Source organism: Hylobates moloch, unplaced genomic scaffold, assembly GCF_009828535.3.
Source record: "Hylobates moloch isolate HMO894 unplaced genomic scaffold, HMol_V3 SCAFFOLD_12, whole genome shotgun sequence".
In the NCBI taxonomy this organism is placed as follows: Eukaryota; Metazoa; Chordata; class Mammalia; order Primates; family Hylobatidae; genus Hylobates; species Hylobates moloch.
The window spans coordinates 37,860,393-37,873,898 of record NW_026652287.1 but is presented as its reverse complement, the minus strand read 5'-3'; the positions used below and the strand labels follow the sequence as shown (position 1 = coordinate 37,873,898).

At 50.3% G+C, this 13,506-nt stretch overlaps 1 protein-coding gene across 6 annotated transcripts in view; it reads right to left on the bottom strand.

Moving 5' to 3' along the window:
• Positions 1–13,506, bottom strand: part of ZNF541 (zinc finger protein 541) — a 53,382-nt gene that overhangs the window by 19,282 nt on the left and 20,594 nt on the right. For 5 of the 6 annotated variants that reach the window (XM_032169327.2, XM_058425705.1, XM_058425706.1 and 2 more), the window contains exons 4-7: positions 9,226–9,466; positions 4,126–5,959; positions 884–942; positions 179–338 (exon numbers count right to left, since the gene is read on the bottom strand). In XM_032169327.2, the coding sequence (XP_032025218.1) occupies positions 179–338; positions 884–942; positions 4,126–5,959; positions 9,226–9,466 (2,294 nt within the window). Of the gene's footprint in view, positions 1–178; positions 339–883; positions 943–4,125; positions 5,960–8,576; positions 8,687–9,225; positions 9,467–13,506 lie in introns of those variants that run through there. The other variant, XM_058425708.1, reaches the window with a different exon arrangement.

The following is a 13,506-nucleotide window of genomic DNA, read 5'->3' as shown; positions in this document are numbered from 1 at the left end:
CTGGAGAGCTGCTGCAGCCCATGGCAATGGCCTGCCCCTGGAGAGCCACACAGCCTGACTCCAGCCCCCAACCCAGAGTGACGTCCCCATCCTGAGATAAGTGACACCAGTCTCGTTTACTCCCCACAGGCCTGCCAGAAACCCAGTAACCACCAAGCCACTGGTCGTCCCCCTTCACCTGCGGTTCCTGCTTCCCTCGAGGTGACGGCCACTGGTCGCTGTGAAAACACATGTGGCTGCTCAGCCCTTTCTCTGTATAAAACATCTGGTTGCAGTTCTTGCAGACAAAAGTGCTCCTGGGCTCCGTCCAGTCTGTGGGACTGCTGTTTTGCTGGTTACTGTGGGACATGGCAGGAAAGAAGACTGGGAGATTAGGACCCTGTCCTTCATCACTGATTTTTTTTTTTTTTTGGTCTATAACTCCAATCCACTGACTTTTTTTTTTTTGGAGATGGAGTCTCACTCTGTTGCCCAGGCTGGAGTGTGGTGGCACCATCTTGGCTCACTGTAACCTCCGCCTCCTGGGTTCGAGTGATTTTCGTGCCTCAGCCTTCCAAGTACCTAAGATTACAGGTGTGTGCCACTATACGTGGCTAATTTTTATATTTCTAGTAGAGACAGAGTTTCACCATGCTGGCCAGGCTGGTCTCGAATTCCTGACCTCAAATGATCCCCCTGCCTCAGCCTCCTGAAGTGCTGGGATTACAGGCGTGAGCCACCATGCCCAGCCTGACTACCCTTGATAAATCCTAAAAAATGAAGGCTGTACCCTAATCCCATTAGGACTGAAAGCATCCTCCCCACTCACTTGTCCAGGGCCGGCACAGGAAGGCCAGAGGACTCCTGTCGGGGTGCATGCAGGATCGGTGGCTTCTTAACTTACCCTCCGCCTGCAACGTTCTCTTCCTTCACCGGATGGGGGAGCCTGTAGATGTTTCCACCCTGAAGATGAAAATGCATCTGAACCAACACATCCGAAATGAAGAGGCAAGAAGAGCTCAAACTACAGACTTTCAGAAGAAAACATCGGAGTAAATCTTCATGACCTTGGATTAGACAGTGGTTTCATAGGTAAGACATCAAAGCAAAACAGGCAAATTAGACTTCATCAAAATGTAAAACTTTTAGCCAGGCATGGTGGCTCATGCCTGTGACCCCAGGACTTTGGGAGGCCGAGGTGGGAGGATTGCTTCAGCCCAGGAGTTTGAGACCAGTCTGGGCAACATGGCGAAACCCCATCTCTACAAAAAATACAAAAATTGGCCTGGCATACTGGCGTGGGCCTGAGGTCCCAGCGACTCAGGAGGCTGAGGTGGGAGAATCACTTGAGCCCAGGAGTTCAAGGTTGCAGTGAGCCATGATCGCACAACTTCACTCCAGCCTGAGTGACAGAGTGAGATCCTGTCTCAAAAAAAAAAAAAAAAATTAAAAACTTTTGTCCTGCAAATGGTATCATAAATAAGGTGAAAAGACAGACCACAAAATGAGAGAATATTTGCAAGTCATGTGTCAGATAAGGGTCTTGCATCCAGAATATATAGAGAACTCAAAAAATAGTAATTTGATTTTAAAAAATAAGCAACGGACCTGAACAGACATTTCTTCTAGAAGGATACACAGATGGCCAATAAGCACACAGAAAGGTGTTCAACATCAGCAGCCACGGGGAAATACAAATCAAAACAAACCACAATGAGATACTGCTTCACACTCGCCAGGGTAGTTATAATTTAAACAAACCACGGACAATAACAAGTGTTAGTGAGGACATGGAGAATGTGCAGCCCTTATACACTGTGGGTGGGAAGAGGAAACAAGCAAAATAGCCTAGTAGTTCCTCAGACCTAAAACAGAGAGCTGCTGTACGACCGGCGATTTGACTCCTAGAACATAAATCCCCATAAAAATTTGTACATGGGTGAATATTCACAGCAGCACTATATTCAAAATAGCCAAAAAGTGGAAACAACCCAAATGTCCATCCACTGATGAACAGACAAATAAAACACGGCCTTATCCATCCAACAGAGGATCACTCAGTCATGGAAAGGAATGCAGCTCTGCCGTTTGCCACCCCACAGATGAGCCTGGAAAACGTCATGCTGAGTGAACGAAGCCAGACACGAAAGCCACAGAGTGCACGATTCCACTCATATGCAATGTCCAGAACAGACACATCCACAGAGACAGAAAGGAGACTCGTGGCTGCCAGGCCCTGGGGGGAGGGTGAGATTGTGGGTAACAACTAAGAAATGTGGGGTTCCTTTTGGGGAGATGAAACTGTTCTGGTAAAGAGTGGGGATGGCTGCATGATCTTGTGAATAGACCACAAATTACCCAATGCTACACTTTAAAATGGTGTATTCAGGCCGGGTACCAGGACTCATGCCTGTAATCCCAGCACTTTGGGAGGCCGAGGCAAGCAGATCACCTGAGGTCAGGAAAGACCAGCCTGGCCAACATAGTGACACCCTGGCTGTACTAAAAATACAAAAATTAGCTGGGCATGGTGATGTGTGCCTGTAATCCCAGCTACTTGGAAGGCCCAGGCAGGAGAATTGCTTGAACTTGGAAGGCAAAGGCTGCAGTAAGCCAAGATTGCACCACTATACTCCAGCCTGGGCAACAGAGTGAGACTCTGTCTCAAAAATAAATTTGGCCAGGCACAGTGGCTCACACCTGTAATCTCAGCACTTTGGGAGGCCGAGGCGGGTGGATCACGAGGTCAGGAGTTCAAGACCAGCCTGGCCAAGATGGTGAAACCTTGTCTCTACTAAAAATACAAAAATTAGCCAGACGTGGTGGCGCATGCCTGTAACCCCAGCTACTCGGAGGCTGAGGCACAGAACTGCTTGAACCCAGGAGGCGGAGGTTGCAGTGAGCTGAGATAGCGCCACTGCATTCTAGCCTGGGTGACAGAGTGAGACTCCATCATAAATAAATAAATAAAATAAATTTAAAAAATAAAATAAAGTAGTGGATTTGGCTGGGCATGGTGGCTCATGCCTGTAATCCCAACACTTTAGGAGGCCGAAATGAGAGGATTGCTTGAGCCCAGGGGTTCAAGACCAGGCTGGGCGACATAGCGAGACCCCCCCCATCTCTAAAAATATATATAAAAAATAAAATGGTGCATTATATGGCACCTGAATAATAAAGCTGTTAATAAAACAAAAATGAGATAGCTGTGGTATGATGGGAAGCTACTCATCCTCCTGAGTAGCTGGGACCACAGGCGTGCACCACCATGCCCAACTAATTTGTTTAAATTTTGGTAGAGACAGGTTTTCACCATGTTGCCCAGGTTGGACCTGGAGTCGGGAGACCTGGATGAGCTCTTCGGACCAGGCCCTCCAAGCACAATGTCTGGAGGAACCAGTGAATAATTATCAATGTGCTTAAGTGTGGGGCACGATGCAGGTGCCCACTTGTGCTCGTGGAAACCATGACTCACAATCAGAAAACACATGGCCATTTCAAGCAGGAATCTTAAAGGAAAGAGGGCATCTACCTTCATATCCTCTGAAGATTCTAAAAAGGCAAATCCAAAGGGAAACCAGAAAAAAAAAAAAAACAAGCAAAAAAAGGTTTCATGAGATAACAGTGTTTTGAACAACTCTGGGATATCCTCATGTTGATCTTTTTTTTTTTTTTTTTTTTTGACAGGGTCTTGCTCTGTTGCCCAGGCTGGAGTGCAGAGACGAAATCTCAGCTCACTGAAACCTCCACCTCCCAGGTTCAAGCAATTCTCCCACCTCAGCCTCTCGAGTACCTGGGACCACAAGCATGTGCCACCACGCCCAGCTAATTTTTTTAAATTTTGGTAGAGACTGGGTTTTGCCATGTTGCCTAGGCCGATCTCGAACTCCTGAGCTCAAGCAGTCTCCCCACTTCGGCCTCCCATCCCAAAGGGCTGGGATTACAGGCATAAGCCACCTCACCTGGCCTCATTCTGTCCTTTTTTTTTTTAAGTGGGGAAAACCACAATCTTGTGGAACCTTAATTCCTTCCTCTGTAAAATTGCATCTAGGGACTTTCTGAAATGAAATAAAATGCCTGGACAACTAACAAATGCAAAGGAAACTCACTCCACTCTGGTCAGGCCACGTGAGAGAGAGCTGGTACCTGGATTCTGCTGAATATTGTCAGCTTGGACTTGGAGAGATCTGCCGGGGGCCCGGCCGATGAGAAGGAGGCCATGGCTACCTGGCTCGGAGAAGCCGCACAGCACATATCCATCTTCACCTTCTCTTTCCGGAAGCCAGAGAATCGCGGGGCCCTGGGGTTGCCCAAGAGCCGGTAGCCTCCACCCCGGGAGCAGGCTGGGGCCTTTTCACCTTTCGTGGTCCTTGAAGCCGTGCCATTCTCTGCTGGGGCCTGCTTCCCGGGCAGCGAAGCTCCCGGTGGCTCCTCCCCAACTAACTGGGTCTGTCGTTGGCCTGTGGAGGGGAAGATGTCCCCCAGGTCCAAGGTTCCTTTAGAGGATCGCAACTGCTTGGCCAGAGAAGAGATGTCTGGATTCCTGGAAGGGTCCAGAGACGGCGCTGCAAGGGGTGTTGGAACCGCGGCCTCTTTCAGTCCCCTCTTTGCGTCTCGTCTCGTGTTGCCGGGGGAGGCCTCTCTGGGAACCCCGGGTGTGGTTTTTCTCCTGCGGGCTGGGGAGCCCTCTGCCTCAGGGTTTCCAAGGCCGGCGTGGAGACAGTCCACAGCAAGAGCCAGTGGCGGGGGCTGCTGCGGCCACGGCCCCTGCAGCGGCCTCAGGGCGGCTGACTTGCCCTCGGGCGCAGGGAGCTGGGAGGAGGCTGCTGCCACCTGGGCGTGGGAGAAGATCCGCTGGGACTTGGTGATCATCTGGAACACCTGCATCTGCTCGTGGCTCACAAGAGGCTCCTGCGACTTGAGGAAGAGCTGGCGGAAGAGCGGCGAGGCATCCGCAGGGAGCCCCCCTGGCTTCTGGGCCTCCTGGAGGCCGGGCTCCCCGGGGTTCTTGCACAAGAAGGAGTCGCAGTCGCGCTTGACCTTCTTGGGGGCGCAGGGGTCATCTTCTCCGCTGGCCGACCTGGGGTCGCTCCGGGCCTCCCCGGGGACCCTGAGGAGCGCGGGAGGGAAGGGCAGCGCGTCCTCCAGGCCGCCGCCGGGGCCAGGCGGGGACTCCTCCGAGGGGCTTGCGCTGCTGGGTCCCGGGCCAGACTCGGAGCCCTCCCGCGAGGGCACAGCCGAGGGCTTGTGGACAACAAACACGTTGTTGCCTTTGCTTTTGGGGCAGCCCGGCAGGTTCCGGAGCCACTGGAAGCTGTGACTTGATGGCTGGGAACTGGCAGGGACCGTCTGGCCTCGGAAGAGAGGCAGGCAGGCAGGCACGGAGCCGCCTTCGGGCCAGCACTCCGCGGTGGACCGGGCCTGGAGCAGCGCGGTATCTGGCTCCGGCTCTGACGGGTCGGGGGCGCCGTTCTCGGCGGCCCTGGAATTAGGGGCTGTGAACACGTCAGTGGCCGGCTCTTTGTGTGGGAGGCGAGGCTCCTCGGGAAGCTCCGCGGGGGGGCCGGCTGGGGTGCAGGACAAGGACCCCGATGAGGCGGGGCAGGGACAGGCAGTGTTCCTCCCTTCGCTGTCTAAAGCCCCCGCCGGGGCTGGGCCAGGAGAAGGGGTCTTCTGGTGGACGATGCTACTCACGATGCGGCGCAGGAGGTCCCGGTGGGGCAGGAGGGAGCCAGGGGACCTGGCCTCTGGGGGCACCAGGGACCGCAGGCTGCTGGGAGGCGGCTGGCCGGCCGACTCGTGGGCGTTGGGGGAGTCCCCGCAGGCCTCTTCCTCCGGGGGGGCTTCCTTCAGGATGCACAGGCCGTGCTGGACCTCGTAGTGCCGGCGTAGAGAGCGGTAGTCGCAGTAGCTCTTGCTACAGCCCTGCTCGATGCACACGAAGGGCTTTGTCTTCTGGTGGGTGAGCATGTGCCCGGTCCTGGAGCCAGACACAAGCAGGGGCGTCACCGGGGCACCTGGGACCAGGCTTTCTGCTGTAGGACCCTAGCGGCCCCCAAAAGTCTGTGGTACAGTTGCACCACAATTCGGAAATTGTACTCAGCCCCCACGAGGAAAGACCACCCAGCAAACCCTGCTTCAGTCAAAGCCATCTGGCAGGGGAGTTCCTCTCCCCTCACCTTTAAGCAAACCCCTTACAGAAAAGTAAAAAAAAAAAAAAAAAACCAGTGGGGCACAGTGGCTCATGCCTGTAATCCCAGCACTTTGGGAGGCCGAGGTGGGTGGATCACTTGAGGTCAGGAGTTTGAGACCAGCCTAGCCAACACGGTAAAACCCGTCTCTACTAAAAATACAAAAAATTTAGCTGGGTGTGGTGGCACATGCCTGTAATCCCAGCTACTGGGGAGGCTGAGGCAAGAGAATCACTTGTACCCAGGAGATGAAGGTTGCAGTGAGCTGAGATCGCACCACTGCACTCCAGCCTGGGTGACAGAGTGAGACTCTATCTCAATAAATAAATAAAATTTTAAAAAATAAAAATAAAAAAATCCACTGAGGCCAGATCAGACTTCCCCAGAATGGGTTCCCAAGGAACACACAGACCTCCAGAGTTGCTCCTCAAGGACTTTGGCGCAGCTGATAAATAAGTTTTGAAAAAACACCATTCACTCTTTGGAGGTTCACAATGCACAGTAGCAAATTTAATTAATTAATTTTTTGTTTTTGAGATGGAGTCTTGCTCTGTCACCCAGGCTGGAATGCAATGGCACGATCTAGGCTCACTGCAACTCTGCCCTCCAGGTTCAAGCGATTCCTGTGCCTCAGCATCCAAGTAGCTGGGACTACAGGTGCGTGCCACCACGCCCAGCTAATTTTTGTATTTTTAATAGAGACGGGATTTTGCCTTGTTGGCCAAGCTGGTCTCGAACTCCTGACCCTCAAGTGATCTGCCCGCCTTGGCCTCCCAAAGTGCTGAGATTACAGGCGTGAGCCACTGTACCCGGCGCACAGTAGCAAATGTAAAAGCCATACAGAGAGAGACCTGTTTAACTTTCAGTGTCTCTCAAACTTATTTGCCCAGAGAACTGTTTTTGGTTTTGTTTTCAAAAAGCCCCTATTGGCATTCCTGAGAACCAGAATTCTGCAGAATAGACTGGAGGAGATGCTAACTTGGGGACGATCCTTCCTTTAACAAGGGAAATCTGTGCCTTACCGTAGGAGACCTCTAAGAAGATGCTACCTGGAACCCCCCACAGCAAAGAAGCCAATTTACAGAGGCCCAATCCATAGAAACATTATAGAGCCAAACAGCCAAATGTGCCTATAGTTTCTGCAAACAGAAATGCATGTAAATATGTATTGCATCACACCTACCTCTGCATTAACACATTATAAACATAAGCAGAGGAGTACATCACCCTCTGGGCCCCCAACAGCCCTGCTCTGGACAGTCCTAGTCGATGTGGACTAAATCATAAAGTCTTTCCCCAAAGGCTCACCCTCGGCCTCTGTCTGAGGGAAGCAACAGAGAGGGAATGAGGAGACCTAAGTTCTACCCCAGCTGTTACCAACTTGTGACATGAGCAAATTGGCTCCTTTTCCTGGGGTAGGTGTGGGTGAGAGGATAAGATGAAAGATGGATTAGTCAAAGCCCCTTGTGAAAGGGAGGAGCCCAGTAAGAATGCAAAGTACTTTCATCTCCCACTTGCAGGTCTCCTGGTTTGAAAAATATCTGTCTTTCCTTCCCCCACAGGCAAGACAAGCTTATCATTTCCAAGACATTAAGCGGTGGCTCACACCTGTAATCCCAGCACTTTGGGGAGGCCGAGTCGCGCAGATCACTTGAGGCCAGGCGTCTACTCCTGGCCAATATGGAGAAACCCTGTCTCTACTAAAAATACAAAAATTAGCCAGGCATGGTAGTGCATGCCTGTAGTCCCAGCTACTCAAGAGGATGAGGCAGGAAAATCACTTAAACCCAGGAGGAAGAGGCTGCAGTGAGCTGAGATCAAACCTCTGCACTCCAGCCTGAGTGACAGATCAAGACTGTCCAAAAAAAAAAAAAAAAAAAAAAAGGAAATGTTGCTCCCGACACTTTTTAAGTCAAAAGTTAAAAGGAACAGAATGAGTTTTTTAAAAAAGAAAAACAAAACAAAAAGAAAAGAAAAGAAAAACAAAGCTGGGGCCGGGCGCGGTGGCTCACGCTTGTAATCTCAGCACTTTGGGAGGCTGAGGCAAGTGGATCACGAGGTCGGGAGTTTGAGACCAGCCTGGCCAATATGGTGAAACCCCATCTCTACTAAAAATACAAAAATTAGCTGGGCGGGGTGGCATGCGCCTGTAGTCCCAGCTGCTCGGGAGGCTGAGGCAGGAGAATCGCTTGAACCTGGGAGGCGAAGGTTGTAGTGAGCCAAGATCGCGCCACTGCACTCCAGCCTGGGTGACAGAACAAGACTCCGTCTCAAAAAAAAAAAAAGAAAAAGAAAAACAAGGGTTAATGCTCCATTGCCATGGTCTAGAAGCAGGCATCTCATCTTTCCTGTCCCATGCTATCCCAACACACAGAGAACACAGATCCGTTTTCCTCAGACACATACCAGAGACTCAGGACATAGCTCTATAAAGTTAGCCCAACTCCTCCCATGACACAATTGACTCAGGAGCCAGCTGTTAGGCGTTTTTAACCCACAAGGGGCCCGTCTGCAAACAGAAGCAGTGGCTTCCTCACAGGCGTGAATTTAGGGGCTGGGACAGCGCCCACTCTCTTCCCTGCGCTCTGATGGTGTGAGAAGAACGGAGCGGGCTGGGCACGGTGGCTCACGCCTGTAATCCCAGAACTTTGGGAGGCTGAGGCAGGAGGATCACTTGAGGTCAGGAGTTCAAGACCAGCCTGGCCAATATGGCAAAACCCTGTCTCTACTAAAAATAATACAAAAATTAGCTGGGTGTGGTGGCGGGTGCCTGTAATCCCAGCTACTCAGGAGGCTAGGCAGGAGAATCACTTGAACCCGGGAGGCGGAGGTTGCAGTGAGCCGAGATCATGCTACTACGTTCCAGCCTGGATGACAGACAAAAAAAAAAAAAGCATGGAGTGGCTGTGGCTGCGGCTGAGCAGAGGTAATACACATCTGGAAAACCCAACAGAGGATGAGACAGGTTGATCTGGGAGGATAGGAAGAAGACCCAGGAACATGTCCCCACCCCCAGCCCCTGAACAGACGTTTTTCTGACCAGACTCCTACATACAGGTGGTCCTGGCGCTTAAAGGCCTTGCTGCAGATTTTGCAGACGTGCTTCCTTTCCTGGCTGTGTGTCAGGTAGTGCTTGCTCAGAGAACTGGCGCTGCTGAACACCTTCCCGCACAGGCTGCAGTCCAGAAGTGGGTTTTGAGGGGAATTGTGCTGCCGCTTTCCTTTCCTGGCACTCCCCGAGGTGGCCCTTCCTCCTTCGTCAGCCTCTTTAGCCTTAAGCACACCTAGCCCCAGGTCTAAAGAGAGGGAGAAAGCACAGGTTATACACAGCCAAGGCACCCAAGCAAAAAGCGCAACTAAGGCACTCCACACCTCTTAGAACCATGGTGGCCTTGTAAGTGTCGCGCAAGAACTCTTGCTCCACTCAAAGTAAACAAGGTTCAGGAGCAGGTGAGGGGAACAGAAGCCCTGCAGGATGGCACCCGGACTTGGTGCCACGCATGGAGGGATGACTGCAGGCTGAAGCCCTTCCAGAGCAGCATGACCGCAATGGGCTGGGCTTTATGACCACACCATCACCTGGTACTCTTGGAAAGGCAATTAGAAATATATTATCCAAAATCTTGGAAAAGTGGAAATCCTTGCACACACCCAGCCAATTCTGTTTTTGGGGTTTTCACATAAGGAAATAAATGTAGCTTTGTACAAAGATCTAGCTGCAAGGGAGTAAACTGTCATACTGCTTTTCCTGGTGAAATGTTATAAACAACCTAATATCTGAGTTGGGTGTGGTAGCTCACACCTGTAATCCCAGCACTTTAGGAGGCTGAAGCAGGCGGATCATTTGAGGTCAGGAGTTCAGGACGAGCCTGGCCAACATGGTGAAACCCCATCTTTACCAAAAATACAAAAATTAGCTGGGCATGGTGGTGTGTGTCTGTAATCCCAGCTATTTGGGAGGCTGAGGCATGAGAACTGCTTGAACCCAGGAGGCGGAAGCTGCAGTAAGCTGAGATAGCACCACTGCACTCTAGCCTGGGCGACAGAGTGGGACTCTGTCAAAGAAAAAGGAAAAGAAGAAAGAAAGAAAGAAAGAAAGAAAGAAAGAAAGAAAGAAAGAAAGAAGAAAGAAAGAAAGAAAGAAAGAAAGAAAGAAAGAAAGAAAGAAAGAAAGAAAGAAAGAAAGAAAGAAGAAAGAGAAAGAAAGAAAGGAAGGAAGGAGGAAGGAAGGAAAGAGAGAGAGAAAGAGAGAGAAAGAAAGAGAGAAAGAAAAAGAAGGAAGGAAGGAAAGAAAGAGAGAGAAAGAAAGAGAAGGAGAGAAGGAAAGAAGGAAAGGAAAGGAAAGAAAAAGAGAAGAAAACAAAAGAAAGAAAGAAAAAGAAAGAATCAGATGGACTAGTAGGACTATGAGCTGGTTTTATTTTCCTCTTTTTGTATAGGTAAATTGTTTATATTTTATGTATCCCTTGGATAAAATGATAAAATATATAGTTATGAATCACATCACCCAAGAAATAGTTAAAGGAACTGGGAATATTCAGTTTGGAGAGGTCAGACGTCTTCAAATATCTGAAGGGCCAGTGTATACAGGAGACAGCAGACTGTTCCTGTCTTGCTCCAAGGGACAGAGCTAGGCTTGATGAATGAAAATTAAAGGGAAGCTCACCTCACACCACTGGAAACATAGGGCCATGGATGCAAGGACTTGGCCTCGCTCACTGCTGTGTTCTCAGGTGCTAGAGTTCCCATTCTGGCACTCACAGGCACTCAATAACTGTATGTTAGATGAAGGAATAATAAAATATTTTTCTACTTTTTAGATTGACCTGAAAGGTGGATTAGAATGCCTTTTTTTTTTTATTTTTTTTATTTTTTTGAGACTGAGTCTTACTCTGTTGTCCAGGCTAGAGTGCAGTGGCCCAATCTCGGCTCACTGCAACCTCCGCCTCCCAGGTTCAAGCCTCAGCCTCCGCAGTAGCTGGGACTACAGGTACCTGCCACCATGCCCGACTAACTTTTGTATTTTTAGTAGAGATGGGGTTTCACCATGTTGGCCAGGCTGGTCTTGAACTTCTGGCCTCAGGTGATCCACCCACCTCAGCCTCCCAAAGTGCTGGGATTACAGGTGTGAGCCACCGCACCCAGCCTGCCTTTTTAATTTCTTATTTATTATTATTTTCTTAATAGAGATGGGGTCTCACTATGTTGTCCAGGCTAGAGTGCAGGGGTTATTCACAGACGCAATCATAGCTCACCACAGCCTTGAACTCCTGGGCATGAGCAGTCCTTCTGACTCAGCCTCCCAAGCAGGTGAGACTACAGGTGCACACCACCATGCCCAGCTAATTTTTATTTTTATTTCTTGAGACAGGGTCTTATTCTGTCACCCAGGCTAGAGTACAGTGGTGCGATCACAGCTCATTGCAGTCTCTAAGTCCTGGGCTCAAGTGATCCTCCCACCTCAGCCTATTGAGTAGCTGGGACTACACAGGCCACCACCACTCCCAGCTGATTTTTAAATTGTTATTTGTTGTAGAGACAGGGTCTCACTATGTTGCCCAGGTTAGTCTCAATCTCCTGGACTCAAGCAATCCTCCTGACTTGGCCTCCCAAAGTGCTGGGATTACAGGCGTGAACCATACATAGCGCCTGGCTTAAACTGCCTTATCAGATGGCAAGTTTGTTTATTGAGATGGAGTCTCACTCTGTCACCCAGGCTGGAGTGCAATGGCGCCATCTTGGGTCACTGCAACCTCTGCCTCCTGGGTTCAAGTGATTCTCCTGCCTCAGCCTCCTGAGTAGCCGGGATTAGAGGCGCCTGCCACCATGCCAGGCTAATTCTTGTATTTTTAGTAGAGACGGGGTTTTGCCATGTTGGCCAGGCTGGTCTCAAACTTCTGGCCTCAAGCAATCCTCCCACCTCAGCCTCCCAAAGTGCTGGGATTACAAAGTGCGTGAGCTACCGCTCCCAGCCAAGATGGCAAGTTTGGAAATAATCATTTATCGGGGATACTATGGAGATGGGATCCAAGAATTCAATGGGCCAGGGCATGGGAAGAGCAGGAGGTTGCTCTAAAGGCTCCAAACGTGCAAATTCTCTGTGGCTCATGAGATGCAGTGTGACAGACACAGCAGAAGGGAAACTGGGCTGGGAGTCTTGAGGCCTAGACTCTCCTCCCAATCCTGCCTGTGGCCATTTGTCATGGAACTTGCTTGGCCTTTGTCTTTGTCCTCTGAGAAATTACTATAATGAGTAGTCAAATAACTCCAACAGTTTCAACAAGGAGAAACCGGGCTCCCTCAGGCGAAAGTCCTTAGCCTTACTCAATCACTTAAAAATGCCTATTAAAATCGAGACCATCCTGGCTAACACGGTGAAACCACCCCATCTCTACTAAAAATACAAAAAATTAGCTGGGGGCAGTGGCGGGCGCCTGTGGTCCCAGCTACTCGGGAGGCTGAGGCAGGAGAATGGCGTGAACCCGGGAGGCGGAGCTTGCAGTGAGCCGAGATCACACCACTGCACTCCAGCCTGGGCGATAGAGCAAGACTCCATCTCAAAAAAAAAAAAAAAGCCTATTAAAGCAACTATAAAACTAGAAAACAAAACATTTTTAAAAATTGGCAAGGAGACCAGGCACAGTGGCTTATGCCTGTAATCCCAGCACTTTGGGAGGCTGAGGAGGGTGGATCATGAGGTCAGGAGTTCGAGACCAGTCTGGCCAAGATGGTGAAACCCCGTCTCTACTAAAAATACAAAAATTAGCTGGGCATGGTGGTGGGCACCTGTAATCCCAGCTACTCAGGAGGCTGAGGCAGGAGAACCCCTGAACCCGGGAGGTGGAGGTTGCAGTGAGCCAAGATTGCGCCACTGCACTCTAACCTGATGACAGAGAAAGACTCAGTCTCAAAAAAAAAAAAAAAAAATTGGCAAAGACACTGAAAAACAGGCAAACAGAGGAACGAGCCTGGGAAGTCACTTGATCTTCTCAGTGTTATAAGGGCTCTACAGTTTTTTAACATTTATTTATTTATTTATTTGTTGAGACGGAGTCTCACTCTGTGCCCAGCCTGGAGTGCAGTGGCATGATCTCAGCTCACTGTAACCTCCACCTCCCAGATTCAAGCAGTTCTCCTGCCTCAGCCTCCCAAGTAGCTGGGATTACAGGCGCCCACCACCATGCCAGGCTAATTCTTTTTTTTTTTTTTGTGACGGAGTCTTACTCTGTTGCCAGGCTGGAGTGCTGTGGTGCAATCTCGGCTCACTGCAACCTCCGACTCCCTGGTTCAAGCGATTTTCCTGCCTCAGCCTCCCAAGTAGCTGGGATTACAGGCA